Source organism: Sinohyriopsis cumingii, unplaced genomic scaffold (assembly GCF_028554795.1).
Source record: "Sinohyriopsis cumingii isolate HCF-2022 unplaced genomic scaffold, ASM2855479v2 utg002073l, whole genome shotgun sequence".
NCBI lineage: Eukaryota > Metazoa > Mollusca > Bivalvia > Unionida > Unionidae > Sinohyriopsis > Sinohyriopsis cumingii.
This window is the reverse complement of record NW_028316122.1, coordinates 106,828-123,556: the sequence shown is the minus strand read 5'-3', so window position 1 is coordinate 123,556 and position 16,729 is coordinate 106,828. Positions and strand designations below refer to the sequence as shown.

Genomic DNA, 16,729 nt, shown 5'->3' with positions numbered 1-16,729 from the left:
AAAACTGAAAATTAAATTACTTTTCAAACAAGTTTATACCATTTCTTTTTAATATTCATGCATGCCAACCGTAAGTATACATGTAATTTTGTTTAAGATAAGTTCGCCAAAATAAATGCATTTTGAAATTACCTCATGCATCTTGACATGTCTCGGAGTTGTAGGCCGGCTTATATGCAGGTCATGCACTTTTTAATGTTTATACCTGTTCAGTTTGGGGGTCAGCTTATATTAAGTGAATGGGCTTATATGCGAGTATATACGGTAATGTTTGCAGATAAGCCAGTTAAGAAAGGTTTAGCTACTCATGTTTGCTGCTATTCCTTTCTTTATGATGCTTTCCTTTCTAGGTACAGAAAAAAAATGTTTCTACTGTTAGTTTACCTGATGGCCTTTTTAAGTGGAGTCAAACTCACTTGCAGTCTTCTAAGGTGTTGAAATTTTGATCACTTATCCACTTTTCATCCATTTTCTCAAAATATTCAACTCTCCAACTGGAATAAAATCCTTCTCTTGCGATGAGTCACATTAGGGTAAATAAATATGTTGCTTTCTGCACAGCTGCATTCACAAGATTATCTCAAAATTGTATCTTTGGTATTACATCAGGGCATTAATACTTTTGACAGGGAACCAACCAAAGCTTCACAAATATAGCCACAGAGAGCATTTCTATTGTTAAGTCATCATTTCTACTGTTTGTTTTGTTTCTTTTATAATGTAAAGATTTCTTTGTATGAGTATTGTATAGCAAATGAGTGAAATCAACCTATATAATGTCTTAATTAATCACAAAATGTCCAGGTGAGTGGAGGTATTGAAAATCTTGTATAATTACCTTGACTTTGGGTGTGTATGTGTGTTTGTGTAATATGGATTTTTAACATAGCTGTAAAAAAAATTCAGTCATATTGCTATGATGTCTGCAGTGTACCAAGCGAGACAGCTGCTGGTACCAATTTTATAAGCTGTTGGTATGACTAGGCTGGGGTTTGAACCCATGACCTCCCATATCAGAGGCAGAAGCTCTAAACACTTAGACCACTGTGCAGAAGTATTTGATTCTAGGTGAGTGCGGTATTGAAAATCTTGTATAATTACCTGGACTGTTGGCAAGTGGACGCATTGAAGAAGCCTGAAATTAAAAAAAGCAAATTTAAGAAAAATAAGCACAACTGTAAATGTTAGTTTAGTAGGTAAACACATGATAGTTCGTAAACTGCACCAATAGCAACAGCATAAAATAATTCATCTTTTAAATGAATATTTCCCTTGTGTTAACTTTGACCTCTCAGCTAGGAACATCAATATTTTTTTGTGATATATGGTACACTTTGAACAGAGGTGGGCAAACTTTCCAGTGCAAGTGCCGCATACACAAATTTACAATTTGTCACGGGCTGCATAGTTCATTAAGTAAAATAATTAATATTTGAAATAGCAAAAACAAAAAGTTTTTCTAAATAACATCATAATTAATTTTCAGTTGTTAATATGTTGTTAATATTTGAAAACTTAAACTCAGACTCCAAAAGAAGCACATTTATTTGATAACAGAGTAACATAAAACAGAGTCCATACGAATGATGACTTGTTAATAGGCTGCATGAAAACCACTGGCAGGCCGCATGCCGTAGTTTGCCCACCCCTGACTTTGAACTTGTAAGTTTGGCAAGTTAACCAATGAGCCATGGAAGTTTATGTGTCTTATGACATGCTAAAAAGATTCATTAGGTGTATTCCCCACCCACAACCATGCAGTGAATCAGCCAAAAACTACTTACACATTTAACTATCTAATGTTGCAGAAAATGACCGGACTAATGAATTTCGCATTCTGGATCTGGCTTCTACTTAATTATAGTCATCAGAAATGACTATTATTTTCTTTTATAATCCAATGAAATTGTTCTTACCAAATTAATAAAAGCTTGATTTCCTGCTAAAATATGCATTTCTACATGCTCTTTTATTAAGAAATTCAGTTCCTTACATCTGTATATAATTTATGCAACCTTATAAATATCTTATACCAGAGGACATCATCAACAACATATACACTCTACCTCATATCTGATAATATTTTTAACCTTTCAACCACATACACAAAAAATATTGAGAAAGCTAACCTGAAGCTTTCGTCCTCATGATAAGGACTTCATCGGCAGACTCATTTAATCTCTACTGACTGTTAACATCGCTTGATGGAATGGTGAGAAATGTTAACTGTGTGTCTTAAATATGTGGCAGACATACACTCTGCCTGTTTACCCTTCAGGAGGTAGACAGGAGTCTGGTGTTCAATATTATGTATGCAACTCTAATAGTGGGTTGAATGTTCTGAACTTTGTTTCATTCCACATATTTTGCCAAGCATGATAAACATGCTGATTTATGCACTATCTGAAGTTGGTATATGGAATATGCCATTCATAAATGGGTAACTGCTGAGCAGCAATGGCTGCATTATCTACCCTTCATTACCCATAATGCCTTTATGACTAGGAAGCCAACATTAAATGATACTTTCCCAGTTTGCATATGCACATCATGTTTCTATGCAGTAATTCTTGTAATATTTTGTGCATGAAAAGATAATTATTTGTTTCAGCATATGAAAACTTATATGCAAGAAATGTAATTATTTTGGAGTACTGACCGTGAACAAAAAGTAAAGGTATCAGACTCCAAAAAGGTGCATGTGACAGGATAATTGGTTACCTATCTAACACAATATATAAATGTGCAATCGTTGTCTCATTCTGCTCTGGACCATGAATCTAATTTCAATATTAAAATGGCACACAAAAAGACTTGTTGTGTTAGTGAATGAGCGTTTGTGTGTGAGAGAAAGCAGTGGATGAAAGAGTAGCATTCTATTGGTTTGTAGGATCAAGTGCATTCTGAGCATATTTCTTGTAGCTTTTAAAGTCTTTAAGTACAATAAATACAGGAGATCAATGATTTTTCAGCTAAAAAAGCTCATTGTCTTATTCCCAGTCTCAAAAAAAAACAGTAAATGTAAAATCCCATTCAAAAGTAGTGTCCATTTATTGTTGTAATTTGCCTCACCTTCCTTTACCGTTTTAGAAACAATGAAGAAAGATCCTTTTCATATATATATATATATATATATATATATATATATATATATATATATATAAATAAGCTGAATATGTCTGTAGAGGAGTTTGCTTCGTGTCACAGATATTCTCACATTTGTTTTACTATAGTGATAGAGTTTCAAAGGTCTCTGGCTACCCTATTCCTCAGATTAGTGAGAAGTTTGCTTTGAGAACTGAATCCCATTTCAGAATCAGCTTTTTGAAAAGGCAGAACTGCTACAATTATGGCCAGTATTGGTAGATTCGGGAACTTATTTTCAGGATGTACATTAATTTAAATTTTCACAATTCATGCATACGGTTCCTTGGATATTTCTATCAATATATCATATTTTCTGCAAGGCCTACACCAAAACAAACAACGATATGACAGTTAATTCTGCATCACCTATTTCTGTACCACACTCAGCAAGCAGCAAACCTTCCAATATTTCACACTCCCTGGTTTTGTTGTTAACAGATGATCTTTCCCGCTCACTGACCTTCCTAAAGAAATCAGTTATATTTTGCTTCAACATGACACACCGCTGTTGCACATTAGACATTTTCCGAACTGCAGGTTGATGAATCAATTTACTATACTGCTCCAGGAAACAATTCAATTGGAATACCTCTAAAGCTGCTACAGATCTCCATCAAAAAAGTGCTTGTATTCAAACCACATTCTTCAAAGTTATAATATTATTTGAGATGATGGAGAAAAGGCAAACAAGACAAAGATCTGATTAACATAATTAAAAAACAAAAATTAAAAAATTGCTTATTGGGCATGAGAAATCACAGGAACCACAGATAACTTGTGTGATCTTTCCCCCACTGAGTATTAAAAGTTTTTTTTGCAAGAAACCTGTGTTCCTGTGCCTTGGGTTGCCAGATTTAAGATTTTGTAACGTTTTTAATGTGGAAAGAAAATGTGAAAAGATTAAAAATATATTTTTTAAAGAGGTTTCAATGCCATTCAAAGCCTTCAGTATGGCTGTAATTTCTGTAGTAAAAACTAAAGCTTTATTGGGTAACTGGCTCAAGAGGGTACCATGGAATGTGCGAGCTTTAGAACCTTCCATATAAAACAGAAAGCCTGCATAATCGATTTATGACAAATCATAATTTGCAGAAGGATTCCAAAGGCCTTGTGCTATTAAAACTGTTTATACAAATAGTTCTTTTTCATTTTTAGTACATGACAGACCAGTTTATGCCCGAGTTCTGTTCAGTGATACACCTAGGAAAAACAAAACAACATCATACTGATGACATCATAATGTGTGTGTGATTTGGATTTTTAAACAGCTTTAACAATTTTTCAGTCATATCGCTACGATGTCCGCAGTGTGGCAGTTTATAGTGATGTCTAGCACTGGGGCATCATCCCACAGACATCACATGTAGCATGATACCGCCCCCCCCCCCCAGTTACATTATCCTGACACCAAGCCGACTAGTCCTAACACTAACCCCTTAATGCTAAGCACCTAGAGAGGCAGCTGTAAGTACCATTTTTATTTTTCTCTGGTATGACTCAGTCTGTTATTTTTAGTTCCAAAGAAAGCACATACTGAAGTGGGCTACCTTAGATATATGCTGACAAATAAGGAAAAAAATAAACAAAGCTGGTATCTATTAAGAAACAAAATGTACTTACTGGCTGTGGATCAAAACTATGCATTGGAGAACTTGAAGACATATCACCAGATGAAGCTTTGTCTCTTATATGTGTGCAACAGTTGAATAGATTAAATGCAATGACAGTTTTCCTCTTATCATAATAATCATGGGGGATATTACGATCATTTCCTAAAAAAAAGGAAAATTCTGAATTGTACTATTGCAAAAGGCAATTCATGAAAAATTTGTGAAATCAAATTTTCAGCCTAAATAAACCCATATAAGTAATCACAATATATTTTGATTCAATAATGATGTAAAAAAATATCTCTGTTTATGAAATGCCATTAGTTGACATTAAAACTTTAACACATCATAGACCAAGATGCACAATTTACAATTTGTTTATTAATTCAATCTTGCCATGTACAAGATGCATCAATTTCTTTTATAGCATTTAGACAAACTTCTCTTCAATGTTGAAGAGATGTGGACTAAGTTCAGAGCATATGCATAGAAAAACCTAATATTTTAGGTGAACAATTCTTTATTTGATATGCCTGATTTCATAGCATTGTACAGTGGTTTTATACAAGACTAAACTCAAGAAACATTAAGGAACTAATAAACCATAATGCCACAAAAGATGTGCAATTAAAAAGGAAAAGAAGACTCATTCTTAATGCCATCAAATATGTCCCACTAAAAAGGAATGATTCAATCTTAATGCCATAAAAAAATGTACTATTACAAAGGAATGATTGAAACTTATATGCACAACAGAAAAGGAATGTCTGAATCATAATGCCATAAAAGATATACAATTAAATAGGATGACAAGGCTCTGTTTGCTGCAAGATTAAGAACAAATTATTGTACATGCACATACACCGATTCTGATAGTATTGATGCCTCTATCTGTTACAGTCTTAAATTATTCCAGTGTGACCCCGCTATAGCAAACTGTTATAACATGAACTTGGATATAATACGACTGTGGCATGGCTCCTGAAATTTCACATACATGTAATTTTCTCATACACAAAATATTTTTTTTCTTTATTAAAAGTATGAAAGTAACGTAAAAAGTTATTATCATTCTTGGGGAAGAAAATAGTGCATAAATTCTAGTATATCATAATCATGGCGTGGCTCCTGCAGTTTTATGTACATGTATTTGTTTACGAAAAAAAGTTGTTTCTGCTTAAAAGTATAAAAAATATTGTGTAAAAAAAAGAGTATTCAGGGATTATGCTGGGCTTTGCCAATGTCACAAATTATGATTTCTTTTCCTTAATGGCGACAAAATATACCATCTGCCAATTTTTTTTCTCTCCACTACATTGATGACTGTTTAAATTTGTAATCAGGGGCACCATATAAAACGCACTGGAATTTATAAATAGTTAGATCAACAAATTTATTGTTCATATTGACTAGCCACCTTAACAAATGCATTGTTATAACATAATCCGCTTATTCTGACATCTGGCCCGAGTACTGTATGTTGTGAGATCTTGGCATTTTTTAAAACATTTCTGGGAGCAGGGATCAACCAGAGGAAGCACTATCTCATAATGGATTATTTGGATGAAATAGTGTCCGACTGTCAACTGCTCACTAGTAATTAATATATTTATCTTGACTGACCTCTGTGTGTGGATGGTAAGTAAAATTTCTCTTCTTTTCACTCATTGAATTAAACCCTTCAGAACACTCATATTTTCTGTCATAATCCCTGTTAGACTAGAACAGAACACCCATGTATTCATCATCTGTTAGCCTTTTTTTTAAAAAATCTGTTGAGACATGGAAGGCAGCATCTCTCCACCATAAAATTTCGCCCGCCCCAAAAAAAACAAGCAAAACTGGAGAATACTTGCTGGTCTATCGATGCTACCAGGACTAGCTACAATCGACCAACTTTTGAAGGATAATTCCTTTTTTTTAAAATGTACCCAGAATCTTCAAAGAAAACTCATCACCTTAGAAGCACTGATCATTCTGTATAAAATAAATGAAAAAAATTGAGTCTCAATCAATGTTCTACATTTGATATTGCTGCCACAATAAGAAACATACACCAGTTTGGTCCTTCAATGCTGTCCTTTTCATTAACTTCTATAACACATGCACCCTTCATTAAAGAAAGCTAACTAAAATCTTCAATAAAAACAAATAATCTTTCATCAAAGGAAGTCAGCACCAAACTTAAATAAAAGCAATGGAATCTGATAGATTGTTGCATTTTCCATAGTAACTGTAACATGTTTATTGTGCCATAAGAGTTTTATATTTGTAGGATAAATTGATGTTTACAGTTGCTACCAACAGTAGCACAAAATGCAAATTGAATATCCAATCTTTTGAAACCATAGATAAATATGGTCATCAAGTTAACTGAAGATGGGGTATCTTGCAAAGATGTTTGTTAAGCTTTTTAATTTGTTAAGATTTCATTTCCCTATCAATATTCTCATCCCCTGGGTGGCCTCGTCAAGATGATAGCTGTCTCCAGCTGACCAAAATCTAGCCTAATTTAAGTATATGTACATGTAGCATGTAAGCAGCTATAGTCATGTGCTACTTCAACGATTTTTAGTGAATTGTTAAGTGACAATTGGATATTGATCAAACAAGGACTAACATTATTTAATATGTGTTGTGTTTTCTAGTGGGATATGATTGATACGCGAAGTTTATAACATGTGATCTATACTTGAATTCATGGATTTATTATATACAAATAAATAATGGATGATGGGTTGTACTAAATAAATGTAAGTTGTCAATATACAAGTGTTTTTCAGACTAGTTTGTTTTCATTTAATCAAGAGCATGTATTTTTGCACCCACTTTTATTGCCCACCCCACCCCACCCCCATCATATTTTAGGTAAATGTATCATTTTTCTTCAGCTAACTGGTCTGGATTTGAATCAAGCACTTGCCAAAACATGCCTGACCCAAGTTTTTGAAAATTACCTCAGATTCTTAATTGTTTGGAAGTTTTTGTAGCATGAAGCAGGATCTTAAATCCACATCAAAGAATATATTAGAACATCATCATTCAAACCGTTCTTGTCCAGGACCCTAAACAGTTTTTCTAAGCCTCATGACCTATTTCGCCATGGGTTGCCACCCAAAAACAAAAAACCATGGCAACCCTCTAGAATATCCTCAAGACCCTGATTTGGGTTGTGACCTTGAGGTTGTGAACCATTCATCTGCATGTCTGAAATCTACATGTAGTGAATTAGAAAAGAGAAGATCATGAATTTGTTTTTAAATTTCAATTCTAATTTTTTTCAAGAAAATTTCTGAAACAGGTCCGGGACTAATTTTGTGAAGTTTTATGATTTGAAGGGACAGGCCTAATAACTGTTTATATTTGCAAATTATTACTGAAAAATCAGACAAATTTATGAAGATTCAATATTGCAGGGACACATTTTTTACCTTAACTCCCAATCTTCAAGGTGTATTAATTTTGTGCATAGCTGTTACCTAAGCTAAACACAAGTATCAAATTCTGCATGAATATTTCTGATTTTACCCACTGTGATGAAAATAAAATATATGCATATAAGCACTACAAGTCTTGAATAGGCAGTATGTTACCTTGGTTTGGCCTTTAAACTGAAGCAGCATTTCCATTAGTGTCTTGAATGAGAGACATAGAGATATATATTAACAAGAAAAAATGACATGTATTTGAGGGCTCTCAATTAAAGAATGTTAAATCTAATGTAGAAGAGATACAAGCAAGTGCTGAAACAATGAAATAACATAAAGATAAATACCTGTCAAAATATAATCATACAAATATGAAAAGATACCAAGGAAAATCCACTTTTGATACAAATAAATGTATGCATGCAAAAGGAAAAAGGTCAAGTGCAGGTTGAGATAGCTGCGTTTGTGTGTTATTTAGATTTTTTACATAGTTTTAAAAAAATTTCAGTTATATCGCTATGATGTCTGCAATGTGACAGTTTATGGTGATGTCTAGCATTGGAAAATCATGCCACAAACATGTCGCATGATGTCCCATCCAGTCAAATTATCCTGACACCAGGCTGACCAGTCCTAACACTAACCTCTTAATGCTGAGCGCCAAGCAAGGCAGCTGTTAGTACCATTTTTGTAAGTATTTGGTATGACTTGGATGGGGTTCAAACCCATGACCTCCCAGATCTGAGCTGGATGCTCTAACCACTTAGGACACTGGAGCAGTCCAGAAGAGGTCAAGTACATGCAGAAATAGCTGTAAACCAAACCTGTAAGGATATGACAATAAGAACTGAACTACAAAAGAATATATCGGAATGTACCCATGCCACACAAATGCACACAGTAACATTGTTATTATGAAAAGTCTTTCTTCAGTACCCTTGTAGGCTAGAAGCTGGCAAAGCTCGATTCCTGCAAACTCGGCCATTTTAGTATGACTCTTCTGTCCCTATTTTCCTGTCCCATGGAGGGAGACGGCATTCCTTACCCATCACATGGGATTTCCCTACTTTACTGTCACATGGAGGTAGAGGATATTTCCCATCCATCACATATGATTTCCCTATCTCACATCAATGCATACAATGAATTATGTTAATTTCATTCAGTTATTTCACCTGCTTTAAATTATACCTGAAATTTATCTATATTATCAAAATCTATCTGTAGCAAACCAGAAAAGGGAAGATTGTAATGATGAGTTTTAAAAATTTCAAAAATTTTAATTTTATGTGAAAAAGTCTCAGATGCAGATCTCGGATTAATTTTGTGAAGTTTTATGATTTCAATGGAAAAGCCTTTAAACTGCTGATATTTGCAAATTATTAAGTTATCAAAAAGGTTATGGGGAAAAGATTTTGTAGGTCACACATTTTACCTTGACTCCCAATAGCACATAATCTTAATGGTGAATTTATTTTGCGGGTATCTGTTACAGATAGCAAAACACTCATATTTTCAATTTTGCATGAATATTTCTAATTTTACTGTAATCTGGGAGATAAAAATAAACTCCATGCATATGAGTGCTAAAGAATTGTCCAAGTATTAAGTATGAAATAAGCAGTATGTTACCTTCGGCCGGCCTTTCCACTGTGCCTGAGATAAGTAGAGAAAATTTAAATACATATAACACACATCCAAGTATAACACACACTCATCTATTACCTGTATATAACCTGCAGATTTTTAAAAAGAACTATAAACAAGCATATTTTTGAAGGCTTTTTTTCTCATTATAAAGATAGTACAAATACTAGGGTATGGTGAATCATCCTTTCTGTTTAATACTGAACCATGGTAGAGCCATTTCAACCAAAAGCTGAGTCAATTCATAATTAGTTTCCTCACTTCAGCCATCTCAAACATTCCACGATAATGGCACATGTTCTCTTTGTTAAATGCAGGGCCAAAGCCACACCTATCCATTACCATCAAAATTAATAAAAGTCACCTACCCATATATAACAGCCAGATGGAACCAGCAAAACACCTTCAATTTTACAATAAACAATAACACCAGCTACTATTTGCAATGGAATCTGGAAATGTGAAATTCTTTTTGAAACTGACTCATCTACAGTAGCTCTGAATCCTACTAACACAGTGAATAAGACCCATCTATGGCAGTTAAGATGTTTTAGTATACAAAACAACATTGCTGCTCTTCATAAATTAGTACATGATCAAACTGAAGATGCTGATTTTATTAAACTGATCTTGTCTTTCTGTTATTATATCATCTTTAAACTTTGAAAAACTTAGCTCAAATGTCAAACATAACTTTTTACCCAACATTAAACTCATTTACTATTTTGAAATGGGTGCATTATTTAAAACAGGAAACAAATCTTTAAAAAATATTTCTACAGTGTGGTAATAGGTAAAATAAAATCAAATTGTATAACATGCTTGATATATATTACCCACAAAGGGGTGTGGTAGGTAAAAACATACATTACCCACAAAGGAGTGTGGTAGGTAAAAACATACATTACCCACAAAGGGGTGTGGTAGGTAAAAACATACATTACCCACAAAGGGGTGTGGTAGGTAAAAACATATACTACCCACAAAGGGGTGTGGTAGGTAAAAACATACATTAACCACAAAGGGGTGTAGTAGGTAAAAACATACATTACCCACAAAGGAGTGTGGTAGGTAAAAACATACATTACCCACAAAGGGGTGTGGTAGGTAAAAACATACATTACCCACAAAGGAGTGTGGTAGGTAAAAACATACATTACCCACATAGGGGTGTGGTAGGTAAAAACATATATTACCCACAAAGGGGTGTGGTAGGTAAAAACATACATTACCCACAAAGGAGTGTGGTAGGTAAAAACATACATTACCCACAAAGGGGTGTGGTAGGTAAAAACATACATTACCCACAAAGGAGTGTGGTAGGTAAAAACATACATTAGCCACAAAGGGGTGTGGTAGGTAAAAACATACATTACCCACAAAGGGGTGTGGTAGGTAAAAACATACATTACCCACAAAAGGGGTGTGGTTGGTAAAAACATACATTACCCACAAAGGCGTGTGGTAGGTAAAAACATACATTACCCACAAAGGGGTGTGGTAGGTAAAAACATACATTACCCACAAAGGGGTGTGGTAGGTAAAAACATACATTACCCACAAAGGGGTGTGGTAAGTAAAAACATACATTACCCACAAAGCGGTGTGGTACGGAAAAACTTCAGTTACCCACATGCTATATTAGCTAATTTACAGTAACAAGAAAGAAGGACATGTTCAAGAAGGCTCTCAACTGATGAAAAGATTAGGAAAGTTAGACCCAATGTAGAAGAAAAACATGCAAATGTTGACCCAACATAACAAACTATTTTAACCTTGTCAAAAGTGTAATCATAAGATTGAAATTATACAACTGAAAATCAATTCTGAAAAAGTATATACATGAATGTAGACTAAGCTTGGCTGACACTGATTCTATTCACACTTGTACTGATAAGTGATTACCCTTTATCAGCTGTTAAGTCACCTTTGATCACTGATTGACAGTTAATTGATTTCATGACATAATGTCTTTGATCAGAACATTTAAAGGTTTTAATCAGCCTTGATTAACTTGGGATTTCTGTACAACAAACTACCTATTTAAATTCATAGAGGTATTCAGTGATAATCATGAGCAATAATTAACATTCTCTATTGTGTCTCACTATCTCCCTCTTTCTCTCCTGATAACATTTACAGTATTTTTTACTTTAAAAAGATAATTTAGCTTTCTTTGGGAGGAGAGGCAACACTAATTTAAATGATGTAATATTTACCTGTCAATAATGCATAGCCTACCTTTACGAGATTGAAATTAATCTCATTATTATACAAATTATTTTATCCTCACTTAAATTTCTAGAAAGTAAGACTAGCAAAAACCAGACCCATGTCACAGTACTTGAATAGTTGCCTGGATTCTTTGCATGATTAGAGATAGCTGTATGAATTTTATTGTAAAAGAACAAATATAAAATATTTGGATTTCCTTAACATATTTAACGATCAGATGACTATTTAAAACCATATGGAGCCATTTACCCCACCCACACACACACACACAATTATTACTTTGTTTTTGGGAAAACATAGTTAACTGTGATAAAAAGTCATGATTTAACGCATACAATCTTGTGTAAGTCAAGTCCGACCGCAAAAAACTGCACAACCCTGACCTGCAGGCACTTTATGAAATTACAGATCAGGGCTTGTGTTCTTTGTAGTTGGGCTGAATTTGTCTATCTTTATTTTTATGACATATTAATGTCCAAAAGTTAAAATTTCCGTAATCAGATGCCAGATGACATAGATTATCATGCATCTTAAATATTCGATTCCAATCTTACCATTATTCATGGTCCCGAGTTCCATAGTATTAGCATCATTTTCATTGGTTGGGACTGAAAAATGAAATAAAGAAAATATAAAACAAAGAATAATCTTTTGAGCATGTTCTTTTCTTTGTATAGAATTATATTTATAATTTTTTCTCTCTTCCTCTGTCTTCTCTCTCTATATGTATATATATTCTCTCAATCACCGTGTGTGTGTGTGCATGTGTGTGTGTTATCTATCTACTAGCAAAATACAGACCTGACAACAAAGTCTTGACTCTCAGTGCCTCCAACAGGGTCAAGATACTGTCTCTTCTGTCCCATGGGACAAAGACTAAACCCTTGTTCACGAGGAAATCCATCCCCACTTACACAAAATCCAGTGAACTCAGATACTGAAAAGTCTAAGAATTCAGAGAGGACGAGTCAAGACCCTTTTCTCCTCTCCTTATTGTTGTGCCTGCACTCTGTGAGGCCCCATACCTTGTTTGACCAGAGGCAACAAAAAGGATATTGCCTGGCCATTTGCACACACACACACACACACACACACAATGGATTCTTTATATTGTGTTGGGTTTTATCTGACAGTTGATCTTCAGTGTAGCATGCTTTGAATACATATAAGTATGTATAGGTCTCTTATGTAACAACTATGCCCAAGGGTCGTATATTGTTTGGTACAATGATCAGTTTTGAGAAGAATGCCTATTACTACCAGTCACGCATGCAACAAATCTTGAGAATTATATCTGATTTATTAATAATCACCTAGTCTCTTTAAAATGACATGCGTGAAAACACCTTTTGATATACTGACAATTTTTAGCCCGCAAGCTCGGCTCTTTTAACTGTACCAGAAAGTTGACCAGATTGTTTCATTGTTCAGCATACTGATTAGGGTGGAGCCTACTGTTTATGACTAGGCTAGGACTTTAAAGTCAGCAAACCTTCCATTCTTTCAAATATTACGATTAAAATTGTAAACTAACAAATTATGAATGATAAATATTTATTCCCTATTCTTACATTTGTCAATGCCACTAACAGCAAGCAATCACATTACCACGTCTGTGTATGACAATGAATGCATGACTTTGACACTAATTGGAAGTGGCAGAGTATCATGAAATAAAGGATCAATAATTGAATGAAATTGTAGATATTTATGTAAGAGTTGCTGTTGTAGTTGTTGTAGGGTTTAATGCCATTTTTCAGCACACGATAGGCTATTTATGGCGGCCAGTATTAATGGTGGAGGAAGAACCCAGGCAAGCCTCTGGAAAGAACCACCGACCCATGAGAAGCTACTGGCAAGCTTTCTCACATACCCACATTGGCTGAATCTGAGATACAAACCCACGCAGACAGAGGTGAGATGGCAGTGATCCATAACAGAGAGCGCTTTAGGCCACTTGGCCACTCGGAGCCTCTTATGTAAGAGAAGAATGCAGAAGACAAAAACTATTTAAAGGTGTTGACATGCATACTGTGACAAGTTTGCAGAGGATAAAACTTTCAGAATATAGCATTAGTCTTTCTCTCTCTTTACTTTTGACTTGTCATAGGCAAGGCCATTGCAAACTTTAACTTGAATGAGCTGAATCTGAGCTTTTACCAGGAAAGTGAAATCGTCTAATCCTATTTTGATTCACGTCTAAACTAATATTTAAAATAAGTTGACAATATGTGTTATTTCTGAATGTTGCACTAAATTTTCAAAAGTCTACCTACCACTTCCTATGCTTTTTAAAGTGGCACTGAGGTGAAATTTGCTTACATAAACAGATAAATTCACATAATTATCAAACAAGGCATGATATAAATTTTGCCAATCAATCTTGTAATATACCATATATGGGGTTTAAATAAATTCTATTCTGAAAGATCAAAGTCTACAACACAAGCTTAATCTGATGCAAGCAGAAAATAAGCAGTTAAAACTAACTTCTGTGCATAATGAATGTTGAGAGGAGATGTGCACAAAGTAGCACCTTGTGAATATGTCTGTGACAAAACAGCTGCTAAACATGACTGCAACAAAAGCACCTGGTGAATATGTTTTTGACAAAAACACCTGGTGAATAACATTGTAACAAAAACATCTAGCAAATATGATTGTGACAAAAATGGAAATAACCCTATTCTATATATCTGCATATTGTATACCTGCATATTGGTCGATGCAAGTATAAATCATTCCCTTTGTCCAAATATGCAACAAATTTGACTTTTATAAGACCCTCTTACAAGCCAGGGTTAATTCCGCCATGAGTATACTAGAGAACAACGTAGCTGTGCTAACATTATTTTATGCAGGCTTCTTCTGTAGGTTAATTAATACAGACACTAACACAAGTTTGCTTGCCCAAGTTTGGTTTTGATTTGGCAATTAATAGCACCATTAGTTCTCTTATACATTCTCATCATCGGTTATTATATTGTGGTCCAAACTAACAATGATTTGATTTGATTTTTGTATGTCTGGCTTATAAATCTAAAATCTTTAGTATATCTGGCTTATAAATCTAAAACCTTTAGTATGTCTGGCTTATAAATCTAAAACCTTTAGTATGTATGGATTATGAATCCACTCTTATCCGACTGATGCAAAATTTTGTGAAAATTCCTCAATGTCTGTGCAATTATATAAATGACACTTTCTTTGGAAATGAGATAAAACATGCAATAAAATTTTTGTTTATTATAACCCATTGTTTGCAGTGACAGTTTTAAAAATGAGAGTTCTACCATCAGGGCTACACAGGGGTGTGGTGAGGTGGGGCATGATCTGCAGTGTAGTCATTTTTTTTTCTGAACGAGTGTATGCCAATGTTATGCCAAGGTGCCATTTTGTCCAACACAAACTTGCAACAGCTTGTCCACCAAGTTATGATATATCCCACTGAATCCAACTAAACAACTCTAACCTAAACATAAAATCTGAATGCTGACAATGCTTGTGTTGATGTCCAAAAAGTATCACACTATGCTATAAAGGCACGATGGAAAAGATGGTCTAAATGACAGCAAAGGTTATGTATCCTAGACATGTCCCATGGGTGTAAATATTACTTCTATCTCTAGTTCTTTCTTGCATTATATTTTCAGATGAAATAAGAATTCAGGTGGTTCCATATTAAAATGATGTTGTTAATTTTGCTGTTAAAAATTGAATTTTGTTATTGGTACAGTTCGCTTAAGTTTATTTTAATAATTTAGAAAATGTTGACAAGTTTTCTCATGAAACATCACCAGTCAATGGGTACTGCTGTGCACCTGACTAATTCATTACCTATTTCAACAGAATATATCATTAAACAATGATACAAAAGTGTACCAGTCTGAGACTAATTTAGTACCTATTTCAACAGAACATATTACTAGACAATGGTACTAAAGTGTACCCGACTAAATCAATACCTATTTCAACAGAACATATCACTCGACAATTGTATTAATGTGTATCAATCTAATTCATTTACCTATTTCAATAGAACATATCATTAGACAATTGTACTAGTGTGTACCAGTCTAATTCATTACCTATTTCAATAGAGCATATCATTAAACAATCGTACTAGCATGTACCAGTCTAATTCATTACCTATTTCAATAGAACATATCACTAGACAACTGTACTAGCATGTACCAGTCTAATTTATTACCTATTTCAATAGAACATATTACTCGACAATTGTTCTAGTAATTATCAATCTAATTCATTACCTATTTCAATAGAACGTATCATTAGACAATTGTACTAAAGTGTACCAATCTAATTCATTACTTGTTTGAATAGAACACATCATTAGACAATTGTACTAAAGTGTACCAGCCTAAATCATTACCTATTTCAATAGAACATATCACTAGACAATTGTACTAGTGTGTACCTGACTATTTCATTACCTTTTTCAACAGAACATATCATTAGACAATGGTACTAGTATGTACCAGACTATTTCATTATGGTACTTATTTCATAACATACCACTATACAACAGGGACTAATTCATTCACCATTTCAATAGAACAAATCTCTCAACAACAGTATTATGGTTTATCATGCTACACCACACCCTCGATAACTCACGCTCTGATAACTCACAAACCCGCT

At 34.1% G+C, this 16,729-nt stretch overlaps 1 protein-coding gene across 1 annotated transcript in view; it reads right to left on the bottom strand.

The window, feature by feature from the left end:
* Positions 1-16,729, bottom strand: part of LOC149771190 (uncharacterized) — a 188,140-nt gene that overhangs the window by 117,538 nt on the left and 53,873 nt on the right. Inside the window, exons 7-9 of the mRNA XM_089948755.1 lie at positions 8,911-9,009; positions 4,768-4,919; positions 1,102-1,135 (exon numbers count right to left, since the gene is read on the bottom strand). Of these exons, the coding sequence (XP_089804881.1) occupies positions 1,102-1,135; positions 4,768-4,919; positions 8,911-9,009 (285 nt within the window). The remainder of the gene's footprint in view (positions 1-1,101; positions 1,136-4,767; positions 4,920-8,910; positions 9,010-16,729) is intronic.